This window comes from Pholcus phalangioides, unplaced genomic scaffold (assembly GCF_987345545.1).
Source record: "Pholcus phalangioides strain wild (caught in Gottingen) unplaced genomic scaffold, Ppha-v1.0 ptg000022l_1, whole genome shotgun sequence".
NCBI lineage: Eukaryota > Metazoa > Arthropoda > Arachnida > Araneae > Pholcidae > Pholcus > Pholcus phalangioides.
The window spans coordinates 3,799,495-3,815,221 of record NW_028301615.1 but is presented as its reverse complement, the minus strand read 5'-3'; the positions used below and the strand labels follow the sequence as shown (position 1 = coordinate 3,815,221).

Sequence of the window (15,727 nt, the reverse complement as noted above, 5' to 3'; positions counted from 1 at the left end):
GTTCGCGCAATAGTAAAAGAGCTTGCCCGCAATAGAGGAACTTGACACGTTTTGCCGATGAAATCAGACGGTCACACGCAGTGATGGTAACTCGTGGGAAATTTCCCATTTCGTGGGAAAAATTGGCTAAAATTTACTCAAGTGGGAAATTTCGGAACAGATGCAGAAAATTTAGTCAAAAGGGAATTTTTTTAGGGAAATTTCGCTGGAAGAAGCTACCATCACTGGTCACGCGGTCCGCTTGCATCGATACGTTCTTGTAGATTGTAACTTTAGTAGTGTAATAAATGTTTAATTTCTTAAATTGTGAAGGAATGTTGCCTTTAACCGCCTCATTCCTATTACAACACCATTATCATCGCGGTTGTTCTCTTGCCAACATTTTTTTTAACGATTAGGCGTCACTTAATAATTCAAGTTAGAACGGTGTGAAACCAGTTTTTTGTTCAAAGACGAAGGATGATGGGCCCGCTCCCTTTTTTGAGCGCCTCATCTGAAACGAGACTGGCTGATCCGCGGGAAAAAAAAACACGTTTGTCTGACGACTGGTTTGCATTCCGCGTCCGTCGATCTTCGCACTTGTGCGTGTCAGCCGGAAAAAGAAATTGAATGAAAAATTTTTAAAAGAAAATATCGAGCAAATCGGTCGATTCTGCAATAAACTCGTATTCTATAATCCGTTTTTAATAATTGTGTATGTATTATGCCAATATTTACAACAGAATTGACGTTAGCTTTTGTAATTTTTCAGGAGCGATGAGAAGTTGTTGCCGGGGCAAATTAGAAAATTTACTTTAGCACTGAATCAGAAGATGCAGTCCATCAAAGAAATCAGCGTCGTATACGTCAAGTACAGGGGCTTTTTCTTCAAGGGAACAGACCAGTTCACACTGGGATCCATTAAACTCGTCGATACCAAGGAATCAGTTCTGTAAGTTTTGGCTGTTTCAGATTTAGTAATCACCAAGGCTCAGACGCTGTTGACCTACGAAATGACCAAAAAACTCGAAAAATGTCCTAGCACTAAAAAAGAAGTGTCTTAGAAATGACAAAACAAACTTCTTTAACTCCTTAACGATTACGGACGAGATCTCATATAAACGCAAATGGAAGAAATTCATTCCAGCTCTCCCTGGTTTTTTTTACCATCTTTCTTTAATAATTGTGAAGCTTTATATTGTAACCCTATGAACTCAATTTTTTCTCTCTACCGTTCTTTCTATTTCCCTGTTTAGTATAGAATGATATACACATTGACACTAATCTTTTTCCTCCATCTATTTCTAACATGCGAAAAAGAAAATCAGTTTTATCGCTCTTTATTTCGAATATAGATCATCCAAATTTGTTGCCAAAAGTCTTCACACGGAGAGGTTAAAAAACGACTATGTTCGAAAGTCACAGAATAATTTTTTTATTGTATTGAAAATCACATGTAAACTTACTGTCGAAACTATTAGATTTCCTCGAAAATGGCAATGTAATTTTTTGAATAAATAGTTTCTAATTTATGAATGCATTAGGAAAGGGATCATTCTACGCAGAATCGATGTGGGAGGGTGGGGGGTTGCGATTTCCTGAGTTTTGATGACAAGGGGGAAGGGGGTTTTGGATGATGCTTACGTCATCAACCACCCTTTATGAAAATATGCAGTAACTTTAATGGCATCTTACTCGGTGCGCCAAAAACAAGAAAAACCTTTCGATAGTTTGTGGGCACCTGAACTGATATTCTCCCTATTGGTAAGTCCTATACAGAGCCGCTTTAGTGATCTCTAAATGTTTCACGGATCCAAGTGATCTGGAAATGTGTCCTGGCCGCTGAAGTGCTCTGGAACTGTGTCACCCATTACTCAAGTGATGCGTAATTATGCCGCGGATCACTTAAGTAATCTGGGAATGGGCCGCGGGTAACTTGAGTGAGATGTAGAACTGCACTGGGTGGCGCCTCTGAACCCACGAATATGCGTAAGGAGGTAGAGCCGATGACAAAATTTTGCTGACAAGGGTGGGGCAGGAGCGTCAGAGCTTTGCTGACAAACGGGGGGGGGGGGGTCACAAATGGCTAAAGATTTGCTGACGTAATACCTGAACAGCCAAATCTAAAAGACAAAATATAAATTTCTGCTAGTGAAGTTCTATAACTAGTTAAACTTTTTGCAACATCACAAACATTAATTAAAGATCATGGAAAATAAAAAAAATCTGATCTCTCGCAATTGCTCTTCAATTTCAAAAATTTCAGGTGGTGAAAAAATTTTCTTAGGGCAGTGAGCCTACTGCTTCCCCCCCCCCCCATTATTTGGTCGAATTTTGTATTAGCAAATTGGGCTACCCCATTACAAGCAGACCTATCAGAACTTTACTGACGGTATTGATATCATCAATAGGTCCAAGTCTTCTTTCTGTAAGGACTACCACTACTACTAAACCACACATGCACCTCGTCCATAATTCCTCGGCGGAACTTCGAATAAATTGGTACATGTTGGAATGGGTGTGAGTAGTGAACCTTCCGTGAAGTTTGTTTCTGCGTAATCTTTATGTGTAGTGCTGCCATCAATTTTTCTAACTGTGCATGAAGTGTAATGATTGAATAGTATACCGTTGTAGGCCTGTTGCTCTCTGCGGCGAGACTTTTTAAAATAAGAGATCGGCTCGCGTTCGCGCCTCGAAGTTGGGAACCACAGAAAACCAACTTCTGTTAGGACTGGATGGTGGAAACAGAATAAGCTGAAGTTTCATCATATACAAAACAAAGCCACAACAGGCAAAATGCCCAAAGAACGACTGAAAAAGATGACCATAACAGATATGGAGGTGATATATTTTAAAATTCAGCAACCCTAAAAATTCAATTAAAAACAATACATACATGATAAAATATTATACAATGCCCATAAAGAATACTTATGGTTTGTCTTGTTCTAAGAATGGATAGCTTCTCGATTTACCCCAACATGTTTATCGTATTCCTTTTTTAAACGTGTCAATTGTGTTACAATTTATTAACAACCCTATTAGAGAAAAATTCCCTGCGACACCATAACCTCGCATTGTCTCTTACCAATCGATACTGGTGCCCCCTTGTAAAAGCAGTTGATTGAAGGCGAATTGATAAATCCTGGTCTATCTATCCATACCGTATACCGGGAGATATGATCGAAAACACTTCGATCATATCTCCCCGACACCCGTGTTTATCCAATGTAAACATTCAAAAGATGAAGTCTCTTCATAACTCAAGCCCTTTTCCAGCATGGCTCAGCTGCAAGGTAGCCTGCTTATATCCCACAAGAAATAGAGCGGAGCCATGTTTAGTGTTTGCATAACTCAAGCCCCGCGTGCCAATAAGGACACGCGTAGCTCTTCTCTGCACCCTTTCAACTAAGTCTGTCCCTCCGTAGGTATGGTCTACAAAACATTACAGCATACTCCAGTCCAGGACGAACTAAGCCTCGAAAAAGCGGAAGAATGATTTCAGGAGAACGCGAAGAGACCTTTTTGAAAATGAGACCGAGCATTTTATTCGATTTTTTGACCACCGCTGAACAATGTTCAGAAAACCTAAGCCTTTATCTGAAACCGACTATAGCTCAGGCCTACCACAATGAAGAAAACCTAAGCCGCGTGTCAATGAGAATTCCCAAATCGGTGACACTAGTTACATCCGGGATAGTGACACCATTCAACTCGTAAGGGAACCGTGGGTGGTTCGAACCAAAATGAGTGATCATGCACTTGTCAATGCTAAACGTCATGCTCCATTCATTTGCCCATGCTCCAATCCTGTTTAAGTTGGTCTGGAGTAACTCCCTATCGCTTTGATTCCCAACTACCGTCATCTGTCAACTTGCAAGCGATCCCATCGATACCCTGATCGAGTTTATCCATAAAAAGTGAAAAAAGTATGGGGCCAAGGCCACTTCCTTGGGGAACTCCACTTGTGATGTCTGTCCAACCAGAAAATTCCCCGTTCACCATAACTCGTTGTGCCCTATCTCTTAACCACGATTCTATCCAATTCAGCAAGTTTCCCCAAATCCCAATATCGTGTAAACGCTTCAAGAGTTTGCCATGTTGGACCGATCGAATGCCTTCTCGAAATCAAGGTATACAACATCTACTTTTTTGCCCTTACCCAAAGCCTTCGTCACAGGATCATAGAATCGAAGGAGGTTAGTCACACGACTTCCCCTTCCTAAACCCCATGCTGATTATCTGACAATACGTTATTCTCGTCTATCCACTTCATCAACTGCCTTTTGATAATAATTTCTAAAATTTTCGAGAGGGAGCTCATCAAACTCACTCGACGATAATTGGACACAGCTTATCTAGTACCCTTTTTAAATATCGGAACAACATTAGCAAGCTTCCAATTCCTTGGGAATTACTAAACTACTCCTGTGTATCTGTGTGACTGGCCCCAACAATTCATTAGCACATTCCGAGGACCCTAGGATAGATATCATCTGGTCCTTGTGCTTTGCTCGTACATGCAATTTTTAGAAGATTTAGGACCTCCACGTCTTCCACTTGAATATCATTGAGGATTTTATTACCCCATGCAACACCTGCACATTGAATATCATTATCACTATTAAAAACCGACGCAAAAAGTCATTGAAAGCACTACACGTGTCTACATTGCTCTCCACCGTAGACCATCCTATTGAGGAGGGGGGAAACTATCCCCTTCCATCCATTTGCATCTAAAAAATTATTTTCAGTCAGAGCCAATGTTATCCGCCAAAATCTAGATTCATTTTCGTTTTTATTATACCTTATCGCTTTTTCCAACGCTCTTCTTTTATCACTAAACATTAGCATTATGTTGAAAAACATACTTTTTTTCGTTGAAAGACTAGAACTGTAACTTCTGTTAAACATTATTGAAGAATATTTCAATGCTAATTATGTTCTATTATGTATATATAACAACAAACATTCATGCAAATGCATGAAGCAAATATTTTTACTAATTACAAATTATTTTTTAGCAAAAAATCATAAAAAGTTTATCAAAAATCGTAAGTTTCTATATCAATCTCTCCTTTTAAAAAAAAAGAAATTGCGTCTGCGCAGTGCTGCCTGAAAATAAATTGCCGTTTAAGGGGTTAAGAACCTCTGCCCTTAACCTTTCACATGGGTTCAGAATTCCTTGAATTTAATTTCATTTATTGTTCAGTGAAGAGGTCCGCTCTCTTGGAATTTCTAATTAATTTATTTGGAACTGGTACTGAAGTTTGCATGTCTGTTATTTATAAAGAGCGATACAAATGAAATGATGAAAGTGTACACAGAGCAACTTCCATTTGTTAAAAAAAAAGATTCTAACCCAATTTTGCATAATTACCCCATCCAATTAGTATACACACACATAATTTTTTCAACTTTTCTATTAGGAGAAAAATTTAGAAAATGAAAAATCCTAAAAATGCCTCAAAACTTGGAAAAATGCATGTCATTAACATCCATACCCTGCTACCTATTGGTAGCTATTTTGGGCAACCATGGATAAATGTTGACTGAGAGAGGGGATCCGCGGATAGCAAAAGTTTAAGAACCACTGACTCATGATATTGAACAGTTTTGAAAAAACGATAAATCACAATTCAGGTCAAATGCAGTTGTAAGGTTTTTAAGTTTGCCTATAGATATAACAACCAATACGGTTAATTTCGAATCATAATTGTCATAGTCTTAAATTTTTTTACAGCAGTGGCATGCCTGCGGACAATGTAATATGAATGCACTTACCAGCGATTAAATAATGCAGTAAAACCCAATGCACAAGACCATTAAAAAAAACATTGTTTGCAACCGTTTGTAATATAAATATTTAAATTCTAATTATCGTAGATTAGTTATCATAAAAATTGCCAAGAAAATGGTCATCTTCAAATCCTTAATTTTTCTTTAATTTCATCCTGAAATTTTTTGAGACTTGCAATCAGAGCAATATTGGGCAAAATAAGAGAAAATGCTATCATTCCAGTGTTATTTGTAACCACCAATTTTTTTACTCGAACATTGTTTTTATAGCCACTACTTTAATAAAAAAAAACTTGGATCACCTAATATATTGAAAATATTCTTTTTAGATTTCAGACATGCAATGATCAAGACATGAAAGACAATGCTGTTCTGCACATCCCAAAAAGTGATGCAAATTGCTGACTTGGAATAGTCATCGAACGCAAGCTTCCCCTTCACCTGCAAGAAAAAAACTGAAGTACTCCTACCAACATGGGAATCCAGTAACTACTACTCAAATGATGGATTTCCTGTTAATACTTTAATAAAGATTATTTTCACAACCTTTTATCGCAATAACCAACAAGTTTGAATAGATGTAGATGGATATTTTAATGTGCTCATTATTTTACAATTTTGGCTCTGGAATAATAACTCAAATGCAATAAAGATATCAAACGTTAATTTACGCAATTTTAAAAGCCAGATGAATAATCGCACTGTTTTGAAAACCATGCGTTGTCGACATTCTACATCCAAAACCCAATTCAAAGAATAAGAAAAAAGGAATAAAGTTTTTATGCATGATAAAGAGGTTCGATTCAATTTCTGTTTAAAAAAAAAGAAATTAATAAAATTTAAATGATTTCAACTCGCAATAATGGTTGCAAATCTACTCCACACAAATGAATAATTTAATGCTTTCTTTCACAAACAACTAATACAACAACGAGGTAAAATTCACACACACACACCCAAGTCCAAAACAATATCAATATCCATCATTAGAGAAATATATTTTTGCATAGTCCGGATAACATTCCTTCAAGAGATTCACGGTTATCGAATGATCTGCTTGTCCATAGCCCTGAAATATCATGAATTGACCAAAAAAAAAATCAAATGATTATAATTAAATCAATCGATCAAATCTCGACAGTGAAATGTCTAAAAAGTAAAAATATGATTTTTATTTAAAGAAAGATTTTAAAAAAAAATTTCTTTTGTTTTGCAAAAAGACAAACTTCACTGAAACGGTCTTTAATTTTTTAATTCAGATGTCCTGACCTATTCTGAAAAAAAAAAATACAGGGGAATCTTGATAACTCGACATCTATTATTCCCTTGGTTGGCACAATACTAGTTTCAATGTAGGTGGAAACTCTCCAACTTGACATGTTTGGCTTAACTTCGCTAAGTCGACTAAGATTTTTGTCCCTTTACTACAACTAGTTTTCACAATTGCTTATGTGTTATCAGTTCTAAAAACTTTTTGACATTGTTTGAGGGTATTTAGACAATACTCTGTTTCTTTGTGCTCTATGATGGGTCCCTTTTATGTGTTGGGGGTTGAGACCTCTTGGCCGGTTTATACAGTGCAACGCTAGTGGCATTTCCTGAAAAAGTCTTTCATTCTTTTCACGATCAAAAAAAAAAATATGGATATTGTCGGCATCCAACAGGGATAAAATTATCTGTTGGGAGTTTTGATATTGTCTGTTGCGGAGAATGTTTTTGGTGGAACTTAATGATTTCTTGGAAAATGGGTGAAGGAAGCGCTAAAGCCTGGTAAGACGCTGGATAAGTCATTTGGTTTCATCTTCAGCATCGACGGCCGTGAATGCAATGCCCATGTGAAATTCACACTTCAACTTTAAAATTGAAATCATGAAAAACTAGAATTGAGAAAAAGAGTGAACTCGCCGAATAATATGGAGTTGCACCAAAAAATTTGTCAGCATTTGAATCTTTTTATGAACCAAGCAGAAGCAGCAACTGCTTTGCGGTTCAAATTTGCCCAATCTCTCAATCCCATTATCAGGACCAATAATTCAAGAAAAAGAAAATGATTTTACAAAAAGTCTCAATTAAGGTAATTTCACTGTGAGAGTGGATAGTTGACCTGATTCAAAGAGAAACATGGCACTGTTTTTAGGAAAGTTTGTGGAGAGAACATATCTTCATCTCGAGGAACTTGAAAATTAGAAAAACGATATTCTCAAATCAATGATAGAAGGACATAAAGATGCAGGTGTGTTTGTAATGAGACAGGTTTATTTTTTCAGCTTTTGCCTAACCAAACTCTTGCCTTCAAAACAGAAAAATGTGAAGGATGTAAAAAACACAAAGATCTTTAGACAGCAAACTAAGAGGGTTCTAAAAAATTGAAACAGTTAGTTATCGGGAAACCAAAAAACTTGCAGTGATTTAAAAATGTTGAAACTCATCCAGTGGACTATGGTAGCAACAAAAATGTATGGATGACATCTGATATTTTTTAACAATGTTTGAAGAAGCTAGATACAACATTTTCAAGTGAGAAGAGAAAAGTTTTATTCATTTTGGATAATTGCAGTGCCCATCCAAAAATAACGGATCAAATTATGCTTTTACCACCTAATTTAGCAGCAATTTCACAACCACTGGATCAAGGAATTATCCTAAGTATGAAAACTTTTTACAGAAAATTACAGACTAAACAAATTTGTAAATGTTGGAACGAAGATAAAAATTTGTTTTAGATGCTGTTGAAATGATTTATTCCGCATGGGAGTCAGTCACGAGTGCTATGATTCGGAACTGCTTCCGTCATGTTGGTTTTTGTTCTTAGTCTTTCTGGAAAACAATAATTTCTCTGAAGATTCCTCTCAGATTACGTGAGGAGAAAGCATAAACAGCGCTATGGGTGATTCTATTGAGGATGAATTTGTGGACACTGACTCTCATCTTGTAAATTCCAAACTTTTAGAAGACGACTGTATTCTAGAATCAATCAAGCAACGAGCAAGTGCTTCATGTTTCGAAAAAATACAATCAGAAATCAATGAGAATTAGCATTTTATTTAATGGAATTGTTTGACTGTATATACTTACATACATAAAAATAATCAAACCAAAATTTAGAGTGAAACCCTGCTAACCTGACATCCACTTAAGTAGATGTGTTTATTGATACGTTTGGGGTGTCGAGTCACTGAGAGTCTACTGTATATACATATTTGTCCACGGACGGAATATTTTGCCCAAATCAGGGTTGGGTTTTTGAAATGACAAGCATCAAAAACTGTTTTAAACTGTCCAAAACCATCAAAAACCTAAATGAATGCTTTTGATAATGTTTTGAACACAATAGGTATATAACATGGTGAAAAACTTACTTTTTTGTATATTACAATGTTTTATTTTTCTACATAAGAGTCTAGAACATATAGAATATAGTTTTGTGGTTCATTTTTATCTAAGCTACTGATTACCTGTGTTCAATTTGCTAAGTGGAATAGAGCTGCTTATTCAAAATATGTATGATAGGGCATCACAGAGTTAGGTTTTAGACTTAGGTTCAAAGCAAAGTGTAAAACTGAAATTTGATGGGCAAAGGAAGCTATTCTTATACAATCACCTTTATTTTAACAAGATACAGAACTGTTGTTTTCTTCAATGTATATAACTTAAATTCTGTATCACACATTTCCTTGCAAGTTGAGCAATACAGCCCCATGTTGGTTTCATTTTCTTGCATTTAAACTTTAATATTTTGGGCTACAAACCTCAGTATTCCCGTCTTCTTGACGAGGACAGAAAATATTCTCTCTTACTACTATTATAAATTACTAGATACTAATATAATAAATATAACCTTAAATAATAATAAAAATAATAATCTCAAATTATTTATAGAGATTATTTATTATAATACATGTAATTACATATATTATTGAGAATACTCTCTGCAGGCCCGTCATTTAACAGGGGGGGGGGCCCGGCTTTTGAAAATACACTAAAACTGGTATACATATATACATACATTAAGTACATGTGTCCCCCCTCCCCCCCAAATGGAAAAAGTTTAAATGACAGCCCTGACTCCCTGGAAAGACTTCTATAACTGGAGAATATTCTCATCGAGGAGAATATTCTGAAGGACTATTAACAACTTGAGAATAATTATTTTCGATAATACTCTCAAGTAACTTATAAAAGTAGTCCTTCCAGAAAATATCCTCAAGGATATTATACGTAACTATATTATAAATAACAGGAGAATATTCCATCAAGAACTTATAAGAATATTCTTAAGTTATATTTATAATAGAAATTCCTCCAGAGAATATTCTTCAATATTCTCCTTGATGAGAATATTCTCGAGAATTTTACATCTCTAGTTCACAGCATCAAATCTAGGGAAATCAAATCACATTAAGCCTCGGCCCTTAGCAACATGTTTAGTTAGCACAATATTTTACCTGAGAGTATCCAAAGACATGTATAGTCTTCTGATCAGGATCATGCAGTATACGTCCTCCTCCAACGCATTCACATTCAAGACCCAGTTTTTCGATACTTGGTGTCACCTGATCATAGATGTCAGCTAAAAATTAATACAACCACATTAGTCTTATCATAAAGAACAAATCTAACAGACATACAGTCAAACCCCGATTTAACGAATCAGAAGAAATTGACTACTTCATTCAATAAATCGGGCTGGACCATTTTGACAAATTTTAAAAGCTACAACTTACTTTGATGCAACTTATTTCTGACAACAATCGAAAAATAGAAAATAAACTCAATCAGGATGTATTTCTCGCTAGAAATTAGTTTGATGCACATCCAACACTTTTATCAAATTCTGTTGAAATAGTTATTTTTTTCGCTAACAGAAATAAGCTTTCTCTTCTGACCCATCAGTCTTTGCTCGTTGAGACAAGAGCACAAACTTGAACTGAATTTATTTCTCTTTTGAAATCTAAACATGCGAACAGTACAAGGTTGCCAAACATTTTAGCGCTTGACCCCTTTCTGAAATGAATTTTTTTGGCAATCTCCCCTTTCTTTTCAACTTCAGTCAAAAATTTAACTGACAGATGGTGCCGCACCGATACTATTAATATGTGCATAATCAATTCTGTATTTTTTGAAAAACTGACGTTTTGATCAAGATGGGTGACTGTATTCAGCACATACATCACCCGGTGTCTGACCACAAAGTAAAGTTGAATGATTGTAGGGCTTCTTATTGTCGAAATCTGCAACTACAGTTTTTTTACACAGTTTCGTCTCAAACCTGATAATTAAAATTTTACAGGGCTGTCTCAAAACACAAAAAATAGAATTATTTCTTTCTCATTTACCATATAGTTTCTATTAGTCGTGTTCTTTTGACTAGTGAGTGTGTTAATGGATACTGTCGAACCTCGTTAATGTGAAACTCGAGGTTCTACAGAAATTTTTCACGTTAACTGATAGCCATGGCAGGGGGAAAAGAATTTGACATTTTATTTAAGCGAGTCTGAAATTTAAAACAGCGTAAATTTATGGAAGTATAATATCAAATTGTTCATCTTTTAAAACACTTTTTTTTTTCACAATTTTCGAAATGAAAAATTTAAACACACTAGCATCATTTAATCATTTTTTAAACCACTGTCATTAAATTCATGCAAGATTCCTTGCTCGACCTCAAGAGGAACTGACTCATGGTGAATGGACAAGCCCTCTAACGATGACCACAGCACGTGCACAATGTAGTAGCTAGCGTGAAACGGCAAAGATAGATGGCAGCAAATTTTAACCCATTCTGACGGTCTTAGCGACGCATCGCGGGCAAAAAGTCGTGGCGGACCCCACAACTGAGCAACCTGCATCTGCTCGTAAAAGAAATACCGTAACACATTGCACATACCGTGATAGGAAGCGGCGGAATTGCCGCGTACGATGTATTTGGTGTTTTCTTCGTTTTGCAGGTCGTGAACTTTTATGAGGATGTACTTGAACCTGCCGACGTCGATGTCCACGTTTCCGACCGAGTTCAGAACTTCACCCATCGCGAACAGACGACGACGACCCGCCAAAAACAATCTTGCTGTTTTTGACCTACACCGCTTCCCAACAGTTACAGTTGAATTAAGCAGGGCTATCGGCTGCAGAGACCATTCCCTGGCTGGGAGAGAGTAATGTGAGGTAGGTAATAAAATAAAGAAAATTGAAAATTCAAAACAACAGCAGTAGTAGATTACTACAAAAACAAAAAGAATGGAAATGGGATGATATGGAAAAGAAAACTTCAGATCTAGGGGACGATGCTAGATCACTTTTGTGAGTTATGAGATGTAGTCCCAGGATGAGTGTGTGTTTAGGTTGGAAAGGACCTCAAAACCAGAAAGAAATGTTAAATAAATCTTTTACTTAATGAAATGAATTTTTCGAAATGACAAATCGATATACGGAGGTTGGACGCCATGAAGGTAGGCCAAGATTTAATGGGAGGAGAGGACGCAAAAAAGGATGGAATGCGATGACGCATGAAGCGGGAGCAGTTGAAAAGAAAATGGGTCGCAGTTTCCGGAAGTTGGCAGTGTGAACAGAGAGGGCTGTTAACTTTTTTGATGAAAAACAAGTAAGCATTAAGAGGCGCTCTATCACAGATTAACTTGTAAAAGAGGCGTTCAAATTTTGAATTAGAGAAGAGATGAGAAATCTGATTACAACAGTTGAAGAAAATTTGAAAGTCAGGAATAGTGGAATTAAGCGAATCAGATGTATATTGACGAAATGAGAGTCGTAACATAGATCGTAGGTCCTCTGAATAAAGAGCCGGCGTGACGTAAGGACTGGGAGAGGAGGAAAGCGAACGAACATAGCTGTCAATAGACTCGTTCAAATCTATCCCAGAATGTGCAGGGACCCAAATTAATGAGATATGGCTGGTATAGGAACAAACCATTAGAAGTTGGGAATAAAGGAGGTGGATGACTGTGGGAGAGTGACTGGAGAATTCATTAATCGCATGAAGAACTGATTTAGCATCCGAAAAAAGGACCACGGGTTGGCCCCTGGTGGGGATAAATGATCTCAAGCCCATAGTGATAGCTAGAGCTTCTCCTGTAAATATAGAGGAGTGAGAGTGAATCCACCATGCTCTCATACTATTCGTAGAGGGACAAAAAGCACCGCAGACAACATTAGAATTTTTAGACGCATCAGTAGCAATGATGATCGTTGAACGGTCTAAAGATTTCAAAAAATTTTGAAAGAGGATGTTGATTATATTCTTATGTCTATGTTGTTGAAAATCCAGGTCATCAGTGACAACCGAAATTTTGTTCGAAATCCAAGGATAGAAAGAGTAGATTGGTCTGAGAGTTTGGGAGAACGAGAAATTAAGGAAACTGAAAAATTGGGAAAGTCTGATTTTCAGTTTGGGAGCAATATGCGAAAAAATTAAATTGAAGTTATCAGCACAGCCTTGAGTAGGAGAAGCAGCAGCCTGAATACATGCAATACCATTTCTAAGAAGAATTTCCTCCAGAGTGGGGAGTGCTAAAATGGTACGCATCTTGAGTATTCTAGTAGAAAGTGGTAGGCCCAAGATAGCTCTCATTGCAGAATGATACATAGTATCCAATTTCGAACGGTTAGTTTTAGCTGCATTTAACCATACTATGGAACCATATCCTAAAAGAGCTGAAATGATGTTAATGAAAATAGGTTTCACAATAGAACAAGGAATATTTCTGGAAAAATGATGAAGAGAACGACAAATATTGAGAGTGAAAGTGCAACGAGATCTGAGATGATTAATTTGTTTTTCCCAGATTAAGGAACGGTCTAAATAAATACCTAGGACTTTAAGGTAGGGATCAAACGGGATACTATTTCCATTGATTTGGAAATTCGGAACATATGAAGTGGGATTTCGAGATAAAATCGTAAAACGAGATTTCGAAAGCGAGATGGACAGACCACTGTCCTCCGCCCACCTAAGGATACAATTAATTGCAGACATCATACGAGCTTCCATATAGGCTTCACAGTTAGATTTATACATGATGAAAATATCATCTGCATACACAAAAAGTTTGATGTCGGGCGGTAAGTAGGTGACGATATCAAGAGTGAAGAGAGAAAATAAGATAGGAGACAATGTTGAGCCCTGTAATAATCCTGAACAAGGTGAAAACTTATTGGATGAGCAACCACGCCAGTGAATGAAATGATCCCGTCCACCCAAATAATTAGATAACCAAAGTAAAAAGCGACCATTCAAACCCATTCTCGCCAGTTTATGTAACAAAAAAGAGTGTTGGGTTGAATCATATGCTTTATTGATATCAAAAGCAAGAAGATAACAGGTCTTAGATTGGCGGAAGGCATCTGAGGTATAAGAAACAATATCTCTGAGACAGGCCTCGGCAGAGGTTTTTGGACGGAAGCCGTAGAAGCAGTGCGGAAAAATTTTGAACCTTAGGCAAATCCAATTAAGACGAAACAGAATAATGCGTTCGAAAATTTTGTTTATGGAATTGATCAATGTGATAGGGCGAAAAGAACTCGGATGCGATGGGGATTTGCCAGGTTTTTGAATAAAAATAATTTTACCCTCTTTGAAAGAGTATGGAATTATGGCAGAAGTCCAAATCCTATTGAAGGCAGGCAAAAATTCCAAGCCTTTAGCAGGGAGATATTTAAAAGCGTGAAGAGGAATGTGATCAGGACCAGGTGCAGTAGATTTTCCAGATCTTATGGCTCTGCGAAGTTCCTGAAAAGAGAAATCCGCATCTAGACATTGTTGAAAACAATGGTGGGGACCAGTGAATTGATTCGGAGGAGGGAGGGAAATGTTTGGAAAATGAAAATTTTTTAGAATTGAAATCTGGTCCTCTGGACCCGTGAAGTCTCTGTGAGCAATGGAAAAAACTAGTCGGGAAGAATCAAAAGATTTCGAAGCCACATACCGGTTTCGCCTCAAAATAGAATATACAGCTGAAGGGGGAGAATGGGGCTTAACTTCAAAAGCCAGAAGTTTAAGACGAAGAGTACGCAGATGACGACGAAATTTAGCAGCACTCTGTTTGTACAAGATCCAGTTTGAATTAGATGGCGAAGAACGGAACTTTCGAAAGTTACGTTTTTTTTCAATGAGAAGAGATCGACCATCCCTATCCATTTTGATACGAGGGAATTTTTTACGAGGTTTAAGCGAAGTGTGCTTTGAAATAGAAGAGCGTAAAAAAGTATATAAGTCGTCAAAATTATCGGACGATGGGATATTTTTCAAGTCCGAGATAATTGAAGGCCAATGGGAATGACGAACCATTGATGAAGTATTACAGTTTATCGGAATAGAAAGCTTGATTGGAAGGTGGTCACTGTTCAGAAGACTGTCAGTCGGAGACCAGGTTAGAGTCCGATGAACATTTGGGGAGCTGAAACAAAAATCTAAAAATGAGTTGGTATTGGCACTATAATAAGTAGGGCAGGTAGGAATGGTGAAGCAAATATTATTTTGAAGATACCAGTTGTGAAGGGCAATACCAGCTGAAGAATTTACATTGCCACAAAAGTTCACATTTTTAGAATTAAAGTCACCCAACATAATATAATCGCAAGTCATCAAAGATATCACGTGGTTCAAAGGATCAATGTCAAAAGGGCCATCAGGACGGTAAATATTTGCAAGGCATAATGGATGATTATTTATAAAAATTTTAACACAGAGAATTTCAAAAGATACATCATTAGTGGCCCAAATGAGTTGAGATGAAAAATCAGACCTGATAGCTGTAATTAAACCACCACCGGAAGAATATGTTCTATCAGAACGGTATATATGGAAACCCGGAATAAAAAAGGATTGGTAATTAGAATTGAGCCAACTTTCCTGGATGCAAATGATGTCAAATTGATGAATAATATTACGAAATAAATTAAATTTGGAACGAATGCCACGACAGTTCCACTGCAA

At 36.8% G+C, this 15,727-nt stretch overlaps 2 protein-coding genes across 3 annotated transcripts in view; one reads left to right on the top strand and one right to left on the bottom strand.

The window, feature by feature from the left end:
* LOC149069367 (inactive pancreatic lipase-related protein 1-like) overlaps positions 1-6,323 on the top strand; it is a 47,838-nt gene extending 41,515 nt beyond the window's left edge. For both annotated transcript variants that reach the window (XM_089250163.1, XM_089250164.1), the window contains exons 7-8: positions 752-931; positions 6,108-6,323. In XM_089250163.1, coding sequence (XP_089106289.1) covers positions 752-931; positions 6,108-6,183 — 256 coding nt within the window. In that variant the 3' untranslated portion in view covers positions 6,184-6,323. The remainder of the gene's footprint in view (positions 1-751; positions 932-6,107) is intronic.
* Positions 6,324-6,653: 330 nt separating this feature from the next.
* Positions 6,654-11,872, bottom strand: LOC149069366 (14 kDa phosphohistidine phosphatase-like). Its single transcript, XM_089250165.1, has 3 exons — positions 11,666-11,872; positions 10,224-10,348; positions 6,654-6,847 (listed from the first exon to the last, which is right to left on the bottom strand). Exons 1-3 carry the CDS (start codon positions 11,805-11,807, stop codon positions 6,752-6,754), a joined length of 363 nt encoding a protein of 120 aa, XP_089106291.1. The 5' UTR covers positions 11,808-11,872; the 3' UTR covers positions 6,654-6,751.
* Between the last annotated feature and the right edge of the window lie 3,855 nt (positions 11,873-15,727).

What these genes read in the sequence shown, in the direction of transcription:
- LOC149069366 (XM_089250165.1), bottom strand. Translation starts at nt 11,807, where the DNA reads ATGGGTGAAGTTCTGAACTCGGTCGGAAACGTGGACATCGACGTCGGC. An exon ending in TTCCGCCGCTTCCTATCACG is followed by an intron (nt 10,349 to 11,665) that starts GTATGTGCAATG and finishes ATTAATTTTTAG; the next exon opens with CTGACATCTATGATCAGGTG. An exon ending in ATGTCTTTGGATACTCTCAG is followed by an intron (nt 6,848 to 10,223) that starts GTAAAATATTGT and finishes ATGATATTTCAG; the next exon opens with GGCTATGGACAAGCAGATCA.